General features: G+C 41.7%; 1 protein-coding gene across 4 annotated transcripts in view; it reads right to left on the reverse strand.

Moving 5' to 3' along the window:
• Positions 1–17,161, reverse strand: part of LOC122185143 (SAM and SH3 domain-containing protein 1-like) — a 519,052-nt gene that overhangs the window by 23,827 nt on the left and 478,064 nt on the right. For all 4 annotated transcript variants that reach the window (XM_042880723.1, XM_042880713.1, XM_042880710.1 and 1 more), the window contains 3 exons: positions 10,300–10,432; positions 5,814–6,160; positions 877–948 (listed from right to left, as the gene is read on the reverse strand). In XM_042880723.1, the coding sequence (XP_042736657.1) occupies positions 877–948; positions 5,814–6,160; positions 10,300–10,432 (552 nt within the window). The remainder of the gene's footprint in view (positions 1–876; positions 949–5,813; positions 6,161–10,299; positions 10,433–17,161) is intronic.

Consider the following 17,161-nt stretch of genomic DNA (forward strand, 5'->3'; position numbering starts at 1 on the left):
ACTATCCATTAAAAAAAAAAAATCCTGCAAAAAGCAAAGAAACAAAAACTCAAATCACCACCACCAAAAAGAAGCCCCAACCAGCTCATTGAATGCTAGTGTATAGAATGTTCTGAAATTTACGTTTTATTTAAGTGAACAAAGAAGCTACTGGAGCCAAAGTTAAAACAGAAACAAAATAATATATGGACAAAAAGAAAAAAAATATGTTGACAATTTCATTTGATAAAATGTTCTGGCTTGTTTCTGTTGTATTATTTTTGGCTATGGATTGACCAACAGCAACACTGGGATTGACACACAGTAACAAAAAATGGAATCAATTCTCCAGAGAGTTATTTTATTATACGTAAATGCTCTCTTAAAGACAAAGATTTCTGAGATCAATTGAGCAGCATCCAGAACAATGGGGTCCTGCTTTACTCCTCCAGTACTATTAAATACAATGAGAAAAGAAATAATCTGTATTGTATGACTTCTACCCAAATAATCTGCAGAACTTCACTGAATGAAGTTGGTTTCATTATTTCAAAAACGTTTTACCAACGGAGTATAGTGATCATATGTTTTGCCTGAGGTGATGCTATGAGGAAGGCAGACACAGGAATAGCTCACAGAGGCGCCTCCCAGATCTGCACTTTGATCACTTGTTCTTACCTCCTAACACATACAGTATATAAATACTTACGCATACATGGATATGGGCGGAGATGTTATTCTCAAAGCTAAGGAAGTCTGTGGTTAACGAAGATACTTTGCTTTCTTGGATTCTCAAACTGCTATTACGGACCTAAATTACACTTCAGTCTATTATAACTCTATTGCACATTTCATTTTATGCTATTTCAAGCCTCTGCTTTTTTGTCTTATACTCACCATTTGGTCAGAATTGTTTCCAATATGAAGGGAACGATTCGTCAAGTCAAATCCTCCAAAGCTGCAGGTTCTCTGCAAAAAAAAAAAAAAACAACAAACCAAACAAATGATGGAAACAGTTTTATCACAGTGATTGCTCACTCAAAATACTGTGATTTGGAGAACATCAGTGAAAACACATACATCTGCAAAAATGGAAACAAACAAAGAAACAAAAGGATGGGAGATCATAAATCTAGAATGCTGTTAAAAGCAATTTGAGTCATTTGTCTTTTCCAGAGACAACCCCTTGGCATAAGGTCTGCTGCTGCTGAGTCATCTATTGCCGGCTCTTGATTTTTAAAAGAAAATAGACTTTCTGGTCTGAGGAAATTGTTGATGTTATGCATCAAGTTTTCCACATTGTTAGCAACTCCACCTCAGTACTCTCATCTGCCTTCATAATTTATTTCACAGTAGCAGTGAAACAGAGAACCACCAACATTTCAAAGCACTGGATAACCTACCTTCTGGGAATACCTGTATACACTTAATTTCCACAGAAACAGAGGGAAGTGGTTGACACACCTGAAGGCTGTGCTATCATTCAACAAGACCTGAACAGACTGGGTGAGTTGGGCAGAGAGGAACCTAATGAGGTTTAACAAGAGCAAGTGTGGAGTCTTGCACATAGGGAGGGGATGACCTACTGGAGAGGAGCTCTGTGGAGAAGGACCTGGGGGTCCTGGTGGATAACAGGTTGGCCATGAGATAGCAGTGTGGCAAGATGGCCAAGAAGGCCAATGGTATCATGAGGTACATTAAAAAGAGCGCAGCCAGCAGGTTGAGCGAGGTGATTCTCTTCCTCTACTCTGCCGTGGTGAGGCTACATTCTACAATACTGTGTCCAGATTGGGCTCCCAAGTTCAGAAACATGAGGGATCTCCTAGAAGAAATCCAGCAGAGGGCCACAAAGAACATTAAAAGCCTGGAACATCTCCCATATCAGGAAAGGCTGAGTCACCTGGGTCTGCTCTGCCTGGAGTAAAAAAGACTGAGAGGGAATGTGATAAATGCTTATAAATATCTAAAGGGAGGTGGAAGGCAAATGGATGAGGCCAGGCTCTTCTCAGTGGTGTGTAGCGAGGACAAGGAATAATGGCCTAGAACTTGTACATAGGAAGTTCTGTACTAACACACCGAAGAGTTTCTTTACGGTAGGGGTAACAGAGCACTGGAACAGGTTGCCCAGAGAGGTTGTGGAATCTTCATACAAGGACATATTCAAGTCCCATCTGGACGCCTACCTGCGCAACCTATTGTAGGGTACCTGCTTTATCAAGGCATTGGACTCGATGATTTTGAGGTCCCTTCCAACCCCTGTGATTCTGTGAAGTGCCAGAGGCCTTGTAGGGTAAGAACTTGGTAAAAGGAGTGAAAAAACAATCCCCGCTTATCCGTAAGTATTGTGTCCCAGTGATTTAGTAAACCCTAATTCCAGATTAGGTATTTACAATCACAGCGCTATCGGAATATGGCAGCTCTGCTACTTCTCAGAGAAAGTATATCATATTTGCAGTGGCACAATCACTTGAGTGACTCAGTTTTCGCTGAATGCATAGAAGCACTTTATCATAATCATCCTGTATGAAAAAGAAAATCAGCACTATGACATCATTTTCCTTCTAAGAGCAGAAGATAACCAAACTCAATACAGTCGCATTTCCACAGCCAAAACCAGACCGTTAGATGTGAGACAATCAGGAGGCATAGAATCAGCAACTTTGTAAATTCTTAGGGCCTGAACTACTCAAGACAATAACTTTAAAGACACTCTAAATCTCAGCTTAAGACACTCTTAAGCATAAAATGAGAACTACAAAGGATTACTCAGTTAGCCTTGTGAGTGTGTACTTGGGAAGACTCACTGCCTGAAAACCACCAGTCTTCTTCAACACTTTGACAGAAAGAAGCAAACTCCATAAAGCACCACTTAATAAACAATTAGATCAGTTACTTCTACTAACATGAACATTCTTCTTGTTCCATTCACTACTTACCAACATACACATTAACTACTTTTCAAGAGGTTTTTTTTCCTGGCTTTACACTGAGTGCTGTACTCATCACAGCTACTGAAACACAAAGCCAGCTTTGTCTAGGCCTCACACACATCAAAAAAAGTACCATAATTTGAGATCAAGAACAAGTAATAAGATCACCTTTTAAAGAACAACGTGTTTAGCTGTGAGTAATGCTGTCCTGTAAAGAGTCCATTCTAACCTATCCTATCGCATATGGTTATCCCAACAATGAAGAAAGGACATCTGCAACTACTCTGAGCAAATTCATCTGTCAAACCAGCCAAAGCTCCTCCTACAGCAGCCTCACGAGATCAAAACATCTGTTGGTTAAAAGCTTCTGAGTACATGTACCACATTAAGGATTCTTATTCTTTCATTACGGACCTTTCCATACATTTAACATCATCTTGTGTCTTCAGTTCCAGTAATGACCCTGGAAATTATGTACCAAACAAAAGGTCTGTGGATGAGGAAAGGAATATTCAATGGAATGGCCATGCAATCCAAAGCATTATATTTCTGGGAGAAAAGAAAAACTGATGCTATTTGAAAATTTCATGCACGTCCAGGTCACTGAAACAAGTATAATAAATGACAAAAATGAATGGCAAGGCAAGACAGAGTGACCAATTCCACTGAATACATAGGCATTGCAATTTCTCTGAGGTTGCAGCAAACAAACACTACGTGTTTCTAAGAAGGACTGGCATTAAAGTTTGTTTCAGGAAGAAGTGCAGTGGAAAAGCTTGTAAGAGCAGTGTGTTTCCACAATTTATTTCATTTAAATGAGCCTGGAGAAGCAGTTAACAGAGGAGTTCCTCAACAACAACAAAATTATCCATTTCTTCTCTGACTGTATCCCTGTGAATAAGCAAAAGTCATTCCAGCTGGTTTTCATAATGAAATGACTGTAGTTAAGACTACTTTCTAGAAGAACTGAAAAGCTTGCTGCTGGTGTCTGTATTTACAAAGACAGCCTTAGAAAGCATTTCTAAACAATGCAGCGTCTCTAGCCCATATGCTCTTTTGCCTGAGATACCACCTACTTACTGTTCAACCCTCAGAAGGACAAATCAGGCTTCTTTCATCATTGTACTACCATTAAGAGAAAGTCATGTTTTCTAAGTATGTCTAGGAAAATAGACACTATCATGTCAGTGGCAGGGAAAGTAGTTACAGCAGAAGAAATATTGAAGTAGCCAATTAATGGCACTGGGAAAAAAAGAAAAAAATCCTTAATTTCAGGTCCATAGAGCAAAAAATGTACCACTAGGATTTGGTCAACTCCCATACATAATTCAGAAGAACAAGGCTGTGACTCTTATATTGAGAATACCTCACGCCTGAAGAAATGAAGTAGGCCTCTCAAAATAAAATCTGTAACTCAAGAGGAAAAGCTCTTTTTCTAATGTAATCTTCACTGGAATATCTTGCTTAATGTTATGAGTGAACTGCTGTTTCCACCCACTGAAGTAGGGAATATATCTACATTGTCAACAAGAAAAGAGACTTAGCCGTTTCAGCTTTGGAAATCTGGCTGGACCCAAAGGCAAGTTCCCAGGAAACTCAACATCATGGTGAAGGAAACTGCCAAAGCTAAGTATATAGCCAGGAAGAGCCTTTGGGTCTCTCTGGAGTGCTCAAATCATTTAATTTCCCACTGTATGGTACCACTTCTTTTTTTTTTTTCCTCCTTTTGATCCTTTTCCACACTGTTCTGACAGAACAGAACACCTTCACCTCACGCAAAAAAGGAGTGGCAGCAGCCAGGAAAAGAGCAGGAGGAACTCTTCTGATGTGGTGAGCAGTAGTCAGGAGAGTAGTGTCTAGATAATGCAAAACTCCCTGTCCTTCTGCACCTGAGTGTTGACAGAAACTACAGAGCTGGGTGGGCATTCTGATGAGATGTAAGCTGAATGGGAAAGGGCTGATATGAGGCAGTGACAGACAGTCGGAGAGAAATTGAGCACAATTAACAAAGCATGCCTCAATCCTCTGAAAATTTTGTAACTCTCTCAGTATGCCTTTAAAAGAACACTGACTTACAAAGCATTGTTTAAAAAAAAATGTTTTTGTAATGCCTCAAAGCTTTTCATCGCTGATCTCAATTTACGTTCTATAGGAATTTTAAAAAAACAGCATTTTGTCACGTTTGCTCTCTCTCACACATTCCACAAAACTCTTCTCTGATGCGATTATATCAAACTCCTCGTGGCACAACGTCATATTCTTTTCTTACAGCTGAATTCCAGTGCTTAAGCTTTTCTAAAGGCAAGGAAAGCAGGAGAAGCACCATTTTTTACTTCAAAGTATATAGTAGAAACAGAGTTGACTGCAACCTCACAGAAACTGGAAGACCACCTTCACGTAAACTCTTTGACTCACAGACTTTTGGTGGATTCTCAAGAGAACCCTTTTAGTACAACGATCCACTGTGGCAGCCCACTTCCTCTTGGCCTCCTCATCCTCCTCGAGCAGGCATCTCCTCAGGTCCTGCTTGTCAGCCTTGCTCAGGGTCCTGTCAGTAACGGGACGCACCAGCTGTGAGAGGTTGAGGTGACTGTATAGGCTTCTCTCCACCACATAGGTAATATTGAACTCGCTGACAGAAGTGCGCCCTCGAAGCCTTCTGTTTGGGAAGCCACAACCTCCACCCCCTTTTGCTTTGTGCCGCAGTAATTGTAGGTCACAAGTTGTGGTGGATGCTCCTTTCCTAGCAGGGCGCTGGCAAAGAAAAGCTCTGGAACAGGAATAGTTAGTATCCATTTTCTTCAATCGGATCTGCTTCCTTACACTCTGAATCTCCTCCAGGGACACCAGAAGATGGTGCTTGTGCCTGCTGCTGTCATAAAAGCAAATGCTCTCTGTACTTACCCCATGGCTCAGCGAGCCGAGGCTCTTCTTCATCTCCCCATCTGTCAAGGAGCGGCAAACTTTCTGGGTCTTCTCATCTTCCGGGTAAGAAAAAAATGTCCCAAGTTTCTTGGGAGGCTTGATAAGGCCACGGCTATCAGTTTTGCTGAAGGTCTTGACCAGTTTCCGGCTAGCTCCCCATGTATCAAGACTGCTAGATGAGGGAGAAGTAGTAAGCGAGTCCGAGTCATCCTCTGTCTGCTTCTCGCAGGAACCATCAAAGTAGAATTGCTTCTTGTGAACTCCAGAGTAAAGTGCTGATCTGTCATCCAGTATAGCAGAGTTGTCAAGCGTCTGCTCTTCTACGCCTGCAGGGGACAGAAGCAAGACAATACACATCATAGTTCATAATTCCCTGAAACATTTCTCCATAAAATCTTATTTTTTTCAACTAAGATATCAACAACCACCCATTTAAAACTGCAGGAAAAATTTTCCCGATACAAGAAACTCAGAAAGTATTTGCAGCTGGGTAAATCTGAAGGAGCAACGTCCATTTGTGAAGTGAGAGTTCTGAGGTCAGATAACAATATGTAGACCACAACATCCTGTAAGTAAAACAATTGTCATTTTAAGTTTTTCTCATTCACCTGTTGCTAATTGAGACCTCAAATGGTGTCAGAAATCCTGAAATCCTGGAACTGGGACATGTTTCTTAAGTTTTTCTTCTGATACTTGCATAAGATGCTTTCTTAAAAATCAGCTTTAATGAAATTCCAATAGGTGGGAAGTATATCTTGGTATTAAAACAAACACACAAACACAAGCATCATTTGTTTAGGTTCAGTTTTCCAATACCCAATGCTTTTTCTGCAAAAATCAGTATCTGTCCCAGAAAGTTGTAGAGCTGAGCTTTGGGCTGAAATGAAAAGATTTGGGATTTTGATAGGGGAAAAGTAACCAACTTTAATTAAATAGAATTTACAGATCTGAAGTAAAAAAGGAAGTGGGTCAAAACTGTGGTTGTTCCAATTACAGCAGTGTTCTGCTAACGACAGAAACTCATTGTTTTCACTAAATATATATTTCATAGAAAGGGAAGAAAACCTTTTGAAACACAAGTACTGGATATGGGAAAACAGCAGGACTCCTTTCTCAAATAGAGTGAATGGACACAAATTACCTGCAACTGTGATTCCTTATGTCTTTTATCATTTAAGAAACAGTTTTCCCTGGTGTTCTCTGTTGTGCAAAACGTAGGGGCAGATATTCAGTGCAGTAATAAGAAAAGAATCAAACAAGAGTACACATCTTGCTCAGTCCTGCTTGATAAATGTTACTGCATTTGTGGGCATGTAACAGAAACACACACAGAAATAGTAAATTTCCAGTACAATCCAACTTCGCCTTCCTCTACGACGGCTTCTACAATTCTAAAGCAGAGCCAAGTTTGAACCATTTCTAAAATGCCTATGATTTACTGAACTCAATAATTCAATAATAGGGGGAAGAATTTAAGACAGAAGAGCATTATCTTCCTTGTACGAGCTTCCTGTCTCATCTTCAGTTGTCTCATTGGGAAAAACATGTTTCTCACTCATTTGCAAAAGCTAAGACAGTATTCTATCAAAGTAAAACTCAGTGTGACATTGAAGGAATAGTGGATACATCTGACACAACTTCTGCTCGTGAGAATTTTTCCGGGGTAGGTTTGCACATCGGAGTCTGACTTTAACACCATTTCCACTGGACTGTTCAGTCTGTTCTTCTTCCTCCACTGATTCTCAATCTGAACAGAAAATTGACATTGTCTTGGGACTGAATATGTGCTGATAAACAATTTTAGTCCACTAAGTAAATATGTTTTTAAACAGATTGTAAAATATGCATTGTGTGTCAACACTGTAACAGATGTTATTTGGATTAAGTCCGTGAAACAAAGCCATAATGACACAGATGTAGATGTGATTTGTTTTTAAATGTTACATAAGAATGGTGCCCAAGAAATAGAACCGTCAGTTATTCAGCTTACTGAGAGAAGACTTAACAGAAAACACACATGGATTAAAATACTGGCACATTCTACTGACAATCAGATCAGCAAAACTTGTATTTAGTGCAGTAATTATTCTATTACTCCTCAACAGTAGAAACATATGAGGAGGATCTCAGACTAGGATGCCTTTCTTTAAAAACAATGGAAGTGTATATGGAATTTTGGCAAACTTTTTATTCTTTGAGAAGGAATTTCTGAAAAGGATTATGAATAATCTTTCTTCTGGGGTATTTCATGTCAGTTTTCAAACTGAGCTTACTGTCATGCTTGGACAAAAGTTGTTGAACATCAACAAATTTACCGTAATTACACTGATGCTACCGTATCAAATTTGATATCCAAATCTCAAAAATCTGGCCATCTAGGATTTCACATAACTTCATGCTTACATGCTGCTTTGAACAATAACAGCAAACAGCTCAAGAACCAATTTGGTCAACCACAGGTAACCTGAAAGGGCAGACGGAAATCCCCAAATCCGACCACAGTATTATCTGTGATATTGCAGAATCCTCTGACATGTTCAAACAAGAATACAGGCCTACATTACAAAATGTGACGAGGGACAGTATTTCTAAAGCACTTTTAATACACTGTACGTGAACTTTTGTGTGGCCAGACCTTACTAAAAAAAAAAAAAAAAAAAAGAAAAGACATACCTACTCCTAATGTGTAATGGGCTACTTACAGGGCCTTCTACTTTTGTAGAAGCGATGTGTAAGCAACCCATATTGTTATTTAACAATATTATTTTATTGCTGTGGAGACTGCCAGGAGACAATGTAAAAAAAAAAAAAAAAAAAAAAAAAAAGCCACAATGCTAGCTAGATAAGATAAAATCTCTGAGTTATAGATGAATTATTCAGAAAAGCCTAGAGTTAAAAGAGAGAAGATGGACAGGAGATGGAAACAGAAGGAAGCAGAGTAAGATTATTATTATTTTGAGTTAATTCAGTTATTTGTCTGTGAGTACAGGTGGGAAAACTCAGTGGAAAAAATTTGGAAAGAACTGGGATGCATAACTGAAAGACTGAGGGGAAAAAAAGGAAATGAGATGAAATAGAACTGCAAGTGAAGCACTGTGAGAGAGGGAATTGAGAGCAAACCAGACAGTTAACAAGCTGAAGAGAAACCTAGTCAAACTGTAGGAAGGCACCTGCACATCCAGTAACTTCTCAGCTGCCTGTTCCTGCAGCTGCTCCCACTCCTGGGGTCTCTGGCTGATTGCTCCCTGCAGCTTTTTCCCAAGGTAGGAAATGCATCTCTGGTATTCTTTCCTCAGAGCAGGGGGAAAAACGGCCCTGTCTTGCCCTACTCTTCTCATAAAACATGCTCTTGCTTACCAGACTTATGCCCTCTGCATTTCCCCTATGAGATGATAAAAACCTCCTCAGACCAAGCTAGCTGCCCAGTGCAGAGCCCTGAGGTGACTGAGCCTTTCACTCCAGCTGGTTACACCATTATGCATGGGAGAGGTCGGCTAGATTATAAAACTGCTAACAGTTTCCTGCCACATACCCGAAAAGATGCATACATTCTCCTTAAATTCACTCAGAAGTAAAAAAAATATGGCTCAGCTCACTACAAAGCTGAGGGGAGTCATGGCGTACGACCCTGGGGGAAGGACATAGACAGGTACCCACGGTTCCAGTAGGGACTCAATTAGGGCTTTGCAGAGAAGCTACTCTGAGGCTCAGGCTTCTTTAGTCCGAGTGCTCACACACAGATACAGGTCATTCGGAGTTAATTTTGCAGCACGGCATTCCCAGGGGCTGAACTCTGTTTCCCATTTCCCCACCCTCCTCCTTCTCCTCCTCCTCCTCCACTCTCTGTTCCTCTCCCCCTCTCCCTTGGCAGCATGGCTCAATCAGGAGCCAAACTGCAAGCAGGCTCCTCCTGAATGAGGAGTTAATGTTATGTGAGGCAGCAGCTATCCCATGAGAACATCCAATGTAGTTTCTGTACTTCTGCCACAGAACAATACCATGTAGTGCAATTGCTCTACCCACCAACCACTCCCCTCCCCAAATTTGCTAAGTGCTTCACCTGTGTATTATCCCTACAGCTGTCACACAGGCCTGGGAGATGGGAGCAAAGCAGGGGCTGCTCTGCTTACCTCCCTGAAGTGCCTGCTGGGCAGCTGTCTGCAATTGCTTCTACTCTTATTCCCTCTACAGTGGCATGCAACACAAACCAAGTTCTAATCTCCTAATGAAGGGCTCTCCAGTGCTCTGGAAATGCCAGGAGATCAGCAGTAACCACATCCTAGACAGTCACTTTCTTCCTTCTACTGTCTCAAAATGTAATTACTTGGGTAATGCATGCATCACAGACAAGCAGCCTTTCCCTGTGTCCCCTCAGAACACTTCCCACCCCTGCCCCCTTCTGTTCCCTCTGAACACAAAAATGTATTCACATATACAAGTTTAGTCATATATGTGTTGATTTTACCTTCTGTACTGGGTTTTTTCATTTCTTCCACTCTTATGAGTTTCTTCCTGACTCTGCGAGTAGAATTTACCAGCTTGTGCAATCTCTTAAACTTCACCGACTCCTCTGTTTCATCATCGGATTGTTCTCTTGACTGGCAAAGAAACAAAGGGAATATTAATAAAGTAGTTGTTCCACCGCTTGCTCCTTCAAGTCAAGTTAGCCCAGTTCATCTGCTGCGCCGTGTCAATGCAGCTCTGTAACTGGTGTTATATTTTCAGCCCAGGTCAGAGAGAAACATTTAAATTACTGAGGGTTTTCTTTTTTTCTTTCTCCTTTTCTGAAAGCATGACATACCATTTTGATTTCTAAATCTGTGCAACGTAAGATTCTAGGCACTGAAATGCATTCCTGCCCTTGTCTTTCTTCCCATGCATTGTGCAATAACTACTTCCACGTCCTCTCTCAGTACGTTTCAGGCAGGGCTCTTTCCCAGGGCTCTTCTTACCATACCAGTTACGCTCCTGTGGTTTGGGTCAGTCACTGCTCTGTCTGGCATCTCAGAACTTGCAGATTAAACCTGGTTATAAACAGCTTCTCCAAACCAAAACTCTGCCATTGGCGACTTCTCTTTTTCTTCCCTCAGTCTTCCCAGAAAATCAAAGCCAGCAGCACAAGAAAGGGACGGGAAGGAAAAGGAAGGAGGAGACCTCATCTGCCTCGCTCAAGCTGCTGCAGTTACAAAAAACTCTTTTCCTCCTCCCTGCAGTCCTCCTGAAGGCTCTCGAGGCTGGAATTAGGATGGACACAGCATTCCTCCAACACTGACCAAGGGAAAACTCTGACCTTTTCAGATATACAGTGCAGTCCATATTCCCCAGCATCCCATTTCGTTTTGCATCTGATCCAGTATGCTCAGTTCCAGCTGTTTTCCCTCAAGCATCAAACATTACAGAGACAAAAAAAAATTCTCCCTCTCCAGCAGCAGTGACACAACAAGCTGAAACAATCCACTCCTTGTGAACGAGAAGTCGGCTTCGATTTTTGAGCCAGATTCAGCGCTCAATGTGCTACTTCCTCTGTTTTAATCAGTTCAGAATGCGAGTGGTGGTGGGGGGAAGGGAGAGGAGGCCAGCAGGATGCTCAGGCTCAGCCAGGATAGCCCTGGCACTGTGCACTGCAGATTCCTGCGTGCCGCAGGCTCCAGCTGGAGTGCGGTGCAGATTGCGTACCTCACTTCGTGTTCACCCATGGACCCAGCCAGTCCACTGCATTCCTAATGGCTGGCTCTAAAACCTTTATGCAACTTCCTGTCAGTGGAGCTATCTGGGTTTCCATGGCATCCTCATCCTTTTTCTCCTTCTCCTTAATTAAACTTTAAAAAAAGAAAAATCCCCAGCAGATGTGAGCCAAAAAAAGGGAAAGAAAAAAATAAAAAGGCCACTCTCTCCTCTTCCATTACAAGAATGCTGTCTTTGCTTATCCGGAGACTGAATAAAAGACAACCCAAATATATAAAAACGCTCTCCGCTTTTCAACTGCCCTTAAATACCTGGATGTGGCAATAATGGTGGGTGCCACAGGACAGGACACCAATTAGCAGTTGTATACGCACAAGTACATTTTCAAAGGCTCAAATAGTGCCTGAAGGATTCAGCACTGCTTTGAAAGTCTCCCTTGCAGGAGTACATTTCACAGAACCAGCAGAACCATGCCAGAGCAAACGCCAACCACTTTCTGCAAGGGTACTGCCAATTACAGATTTTCCACAAATTTCCTGATATTCCAAAACAAGAAATAATACCAAATGGGCAACATATGGTGGTAGGAATTACCATTCCGCCATCCAAGAGCCGCAGGAATGCATTTACTATGGGTACAGACTGGATAGGTAATTAATAATTTTCCTTCAGGAGAAATAAGTCCATAGAGAGGAGTAACAGACTTGTTTATATCAAGATAAATTAAGCAGCAAGATGAGCATTAATTCAGAGATTATGGCTGGGACAACTTAGTGTCATGTCAAACAAGACATACCTCAGACATGTTTAGATAAGATGAAAAATGGACTATTGACTGTAATCAAGTTCAGTCAAGACTTCTTAGCCTATTAAGCACATCCCAGCAAGCAACCATCATGCATACTCTGTACTCCAGGTACATTTATTTTAAATGCAATTACTCTAAACCACTCCTTTCCTTCATTACTTTGCATCTGTCTTCAGCTTGTAAGTTTATGAAAAACCTCCCTCCAAGGATTTCACTGATGAATCCGTAGCGCAGGTCAACCAGCCTGAATTCTGTACCACCAGTGTCCAAAAGAGACCTGCCCCCCTCAATGTCCTCTGCAAGATTCAGTGGCAGTAACAAAAGCTTTTACAGTATCTCATGTTTGCATTCATTACTACTGCAGAGAAAGCAAGTGTTAAAATACCTCCCATACAAGGCAGCGACATTCAACCCAAGTGGGTGGTAGGGTAGATCCCTACCACACTTCAAAATAAATAAAAGTGCATCCTAATAATGGCCTAGCTGGTATTTCCTGCCATTTCAGGACACTCAGCATCCTTTGTTCCAGCAGCCAGGGTCCTTTATATGCTCTGACAGACACTTCCTAGCCCTGATGCTCAGCTGGGAGAGCTGGGAACAGCCTGTATTTAACAACAGGAACCGCCGGATAATAGCCTGACTGAAAATTAAGTCAAAATCTTTCTCCAGCAGTCTATTTCCTACCTTTATGGGGTAGCAAGTGGCATGGAAAATCTTTTTAAAGCAAGAGGATGGCTAATAAGGTTACAGAGAAAGGCCTACAAACACCTGTAATTACACGACTGGTGCTGATCAGGAAACTTTTTTTTTGTGTCAAATAACGTTGATTCCTTGAAAACGAACCTGTTTTGAAAAAGTGATTCCTTTTGATTTATTTCCTGATTTCCAAATGATTTTATTAAAAAAAAAAAAAAAAAAACAACACACAAAACAAAACACCTTAGAATTATCAAATGATTCCATTTTGGCACATGGAAGACAGAGTTTAATTTTCCAGCTCAAGCAATGGTTTCTTTTGCAGCTAATATCAAACAGAAAACAGAAATGTAAAGCATTCAGGCTTCAATGACATATTTGGAAATTATCAAACTTCAACATTTTGATTCATCCAGCCTATTTTTCTTCTCCAGCTTTCAAGATGACAGTATGGCCTTTTTTGGTTGCTTTTCCTGCTCTCAGATGGGAAAATCAGCCCGGCCGCTGCAACTTGCAGCAGGCTTGGCAAGAGGCATCAGCGCAACCTCAGCAGCCATGCCCCTGCAGGGGGCTGCAGCGCCTTATTTTGTTCTGCCCTGCCACCCTCCAAGCACGGCTCAGCACTACAAAAGGGCAGACATAACTTGTTAAAAAGAGGATGCCATGCCTGCAGATGGTAAGGCTGTTGTAGGCAGGGAGGCCTGCTGAACTTGGGTGCACAGGACTGCCCCTCCAGCCTCAGCATGGCTGTTGGGGCTGATGGAACAGCTAGGGCCTCTCAGCCACCCTGACTCGCTGTGGGCGCAGGCCTCTGTGTGCTCCAAAGGGAAAACAAGCGGATTTGCAGTACTGTAAATAGGAACAACTTAACTTCCATCTCCTCCGCTCCCAATTTTTCCATTCGAAGGCCCATATGGCTCAACTTTTAATTATTTTGGCTAATGCTATATGTAGTAATTCTGTGGTGAATGCTTGAGTGTTTCATTTCTGGTTTCCACGGCAACATTACATCAGATTGCAGACAGCTGGCTCCACGGTCCTAAACCATAACAAATTGGCCGAGCCAACACAGAAAACTGTGCTTGCTTTAAAGAGATAGCGCTGCTGGGGAGCCAGCGTGGCTGGTGGGGCCCCTTGGCAGTGCCGGCCGGGTGGAGCCGCCTTCCCGCTCGCCTTGGAGCAAGTGTGTCCCCAGCACATCTGCAGTGCTCTCACGGCGCGGAAGGCCGCCAGCTCCGAGCTTGGAGCTCTGCTGCACAAGCGCATGCAAGGCCACAGGGAAACGGGGGCTAAATTAACAGCATCTGTAAGCACCCAGGACTGCATGTGGAGGGCGGCAGCCTACACGTACCACATGGCTGGGAAACTGCAGACAGGCCAAAGCCCATCCCCTCTGCACAGCTCTTCATCACTAACAAAGGCAGATGTAAGCCTGCAAACAGATTCTCAAACCTGCAAGAGACCAATTCCCCCTGCTTTCCCTATCACCTCGTCTGTTTGGATCACCCTTCTTACTTGTGAATCTCTAAAGGCTATTCGCTACCTCAAACATAAGATCAAAGTAAAATGCTGTACATCCAGGAGCAAGTAAGAAATTAACATGTGCACTTTGATATTCTCCTTTCAGTGTTCTCTGCCTTCTGTAGTGCTTTTCTCATTCACCGCTGCCTGCTCTGGAGAGAAGGAGCATGCCTGGCTGTCTAGCTGTAAAACATGCAGCCCCTTTCACAAGCCAGAGAAAGAACAATGTATAATCCTAGCTCCTCCCTCTGGACAAGTGCTTTACACATATACTCATACCCCTAACATTTATTAGGGTACTTGGAATTAATTGGCCAAATGTGAATCAGAAGTAGCTAGCTAGCTCTCGGCAGCACTGGGTTTGGAAACACTACAGGTTTACAGCAGTAGCCCTTAAAAAACACAAGATACGCAAAGCCCACCAGCCAGGTCCAAATAGAAATTGAGCACTGTCCTGAAACATCAGAACAATAGACAGTTAAAGCTATCACAACTGATTAAACTGTTTCAGCTCCATGAAGAAAAAAACACATGACTTTTACATGACCTGTATGAAGCCATTTAAAGGAATGTTAAACCTTTACAATCTACTTTATGTTCTGTAATTGTCAAGCCCCAAACAGGAATCTCCAGGAAACTTCCCATCTAAGAAACTGCGAAATGTCTTAATCCAATTAAGCCCAAACTGCGATTATTTTTAGCTATCAGAAAATTATTGTCCTGCAAAGTAGAACAAAACTATACATGCAGATATGCAACATATCATGTTAATCTCCCCTCACTAGCTTACTTTAGAGTTATATGTCCTACTTCAAATGCAAAGAGATTCTTCTGTTCCTTTTAGGAGACGTGGCTACACGTGTCCTTTCTTCTCTCCCTCAAACAGACTCTACATCCGCCAAAAAAAACAACTATTCTAACTTTTCTTTTTTTTTGTATTAAAGATGCCTGGATGAAGTCAGAGACAGGAAAGTAGGACAGAAAAGAACTGAGTATAACTCAGGGAAAGGAAGAGAAAACCTTTAAGAAAAGCTATGCACACAGTGCCATGCCTAAGAATAGCCACAAAAGCCTTTTCTCTTTCTCCCCCTCTGAAGCAGAAGGCACATCCTCTCACACTACAAGCTCAGTAACTTACCAGTTTCGGCATTTATAGGCCTAAAGCTCTGTTTCGAATAATTCCCCAAGTGTTCAAATGCTGTCAGCTTCGTAACCCTGAAATTTAGGATTAGACTCTTCTTCTTGAGTACTGCATTCGCTCAGAATCCTATGCACAAAATGCCTCTTCTCTGGAGTTACATTATCAGACACCAAACTGGTTCCGATTTCAGTGCTGAGTATGTAAAGAAGAAAAAAAGCGTGATGCTGGACTCAATTAGCTGTTTTCTTCTCACTGATTGATTCCCCCGGTTACTCGCGAGCTGCATAACTTGCAAGAAAGGCATAAGTCATCAGCTCTAAGCAAATCTTCTATTCACCACAAGGAAAAAGGGAGTGTTGTACATGGCAAACAATCCCTGTTTTCACTGACGAAGGCTTGCTGACCTCTTGCTGGCCTCCAGTTCCTTAATTACTGTCTATGGAATTTCAGTTAAAGAAAAAAAATACAGAGAATCTCTGCAAAGCCAGGACGATGCCTGACCCTCAAACACGACCACTGGAGTGGCGGCTGTGTCTATCGGAAATATAACTTGAGCCGTTTACCAGGCTCTTTAGATTTTCCCTTTTAAATTCTTTTGATGAAAAGTCCCCCTGACAATTTCCCTTTATAAAGAGCTAATTTGACAGAAAAATAAACCTGCTTTCATGTTTTTTAAATTAACAAAATTAAATTTTTTCCTCGGTTTGCAGTGCTATAAAAAAAGAACATCACTAAGGCAAGGAGAGGCAAATGATGTTTAATTCAGAAATTTCAGACTGGTCTAGAATTAGCCGCATTGTGGCTTTCTGAAGGACTGTAGCATGGCTTCCAACTGCTCCTCCTAGGCTGGGCTCAAGCCTCCCTGCCTAACAAACAGATTCTGAGATGCTCAAGTAAATTACAGTCAAGCATACCTAATCTCAGACCTTGGAACAGAATTTGGGGCATTCTTCCTAGAACACAAGAAAACACAGGCCAAAATCTCTGCTAATTAGGAGCAGTTCTGTCCAGTGATGGGAAGCGCTAGCAAAATCATACTGCAAAAGCACCCTTTTTTAAACCAAGAAAAGATTCCTCATACTCAGAACAATGCCTTCAATGGCCAGTTAATCTGGGATTACACCAGATCAATCACACAGTAAAATTATAGAAAGTCTAAATATCTACTTCCTTTGATAACTGGCTAATTTTAAGGAGCCACCTAGCCAAATATCATTCAATTTTCTCCATCTTTGTACTAACAGCTGTGCATCTTCTCCATTCCGTAGAAGTCATGTAAGCTAGAATCAACTGGCATGCTGTAACTGGGTTCTTCCCCTTGAATTACTTCAGTCCCAAAACTCCAGTGCAAAACCCCTCAGAAAATTCTAAGCTTTGGATAAAAACAGCTGGTGTTCTCCAATTTCAATAACATAGCGGCTCACATCAAGTGAAACATGACAGCAACTTCCTTGAAACATATCCCAGATTCTCTTA

The sequence above is a fragment of the Lagopus leucura genome, unplaced genomic scaffold (assembly GCF_019238085.1).
Source record: "Lagopus leucura isolate 7727_CA_CO unplaced genomic scaffold, USGS_WTPT01 Super-Scaffold_73, whole genome shotgun sequence".
In the NCBI taxonomy this organism is placed as follows: Eukaryota; Metazoa; Chordata; class Aves; order Galliformes; family Phasianidae; genus Lagopus; species Lagopus leucura.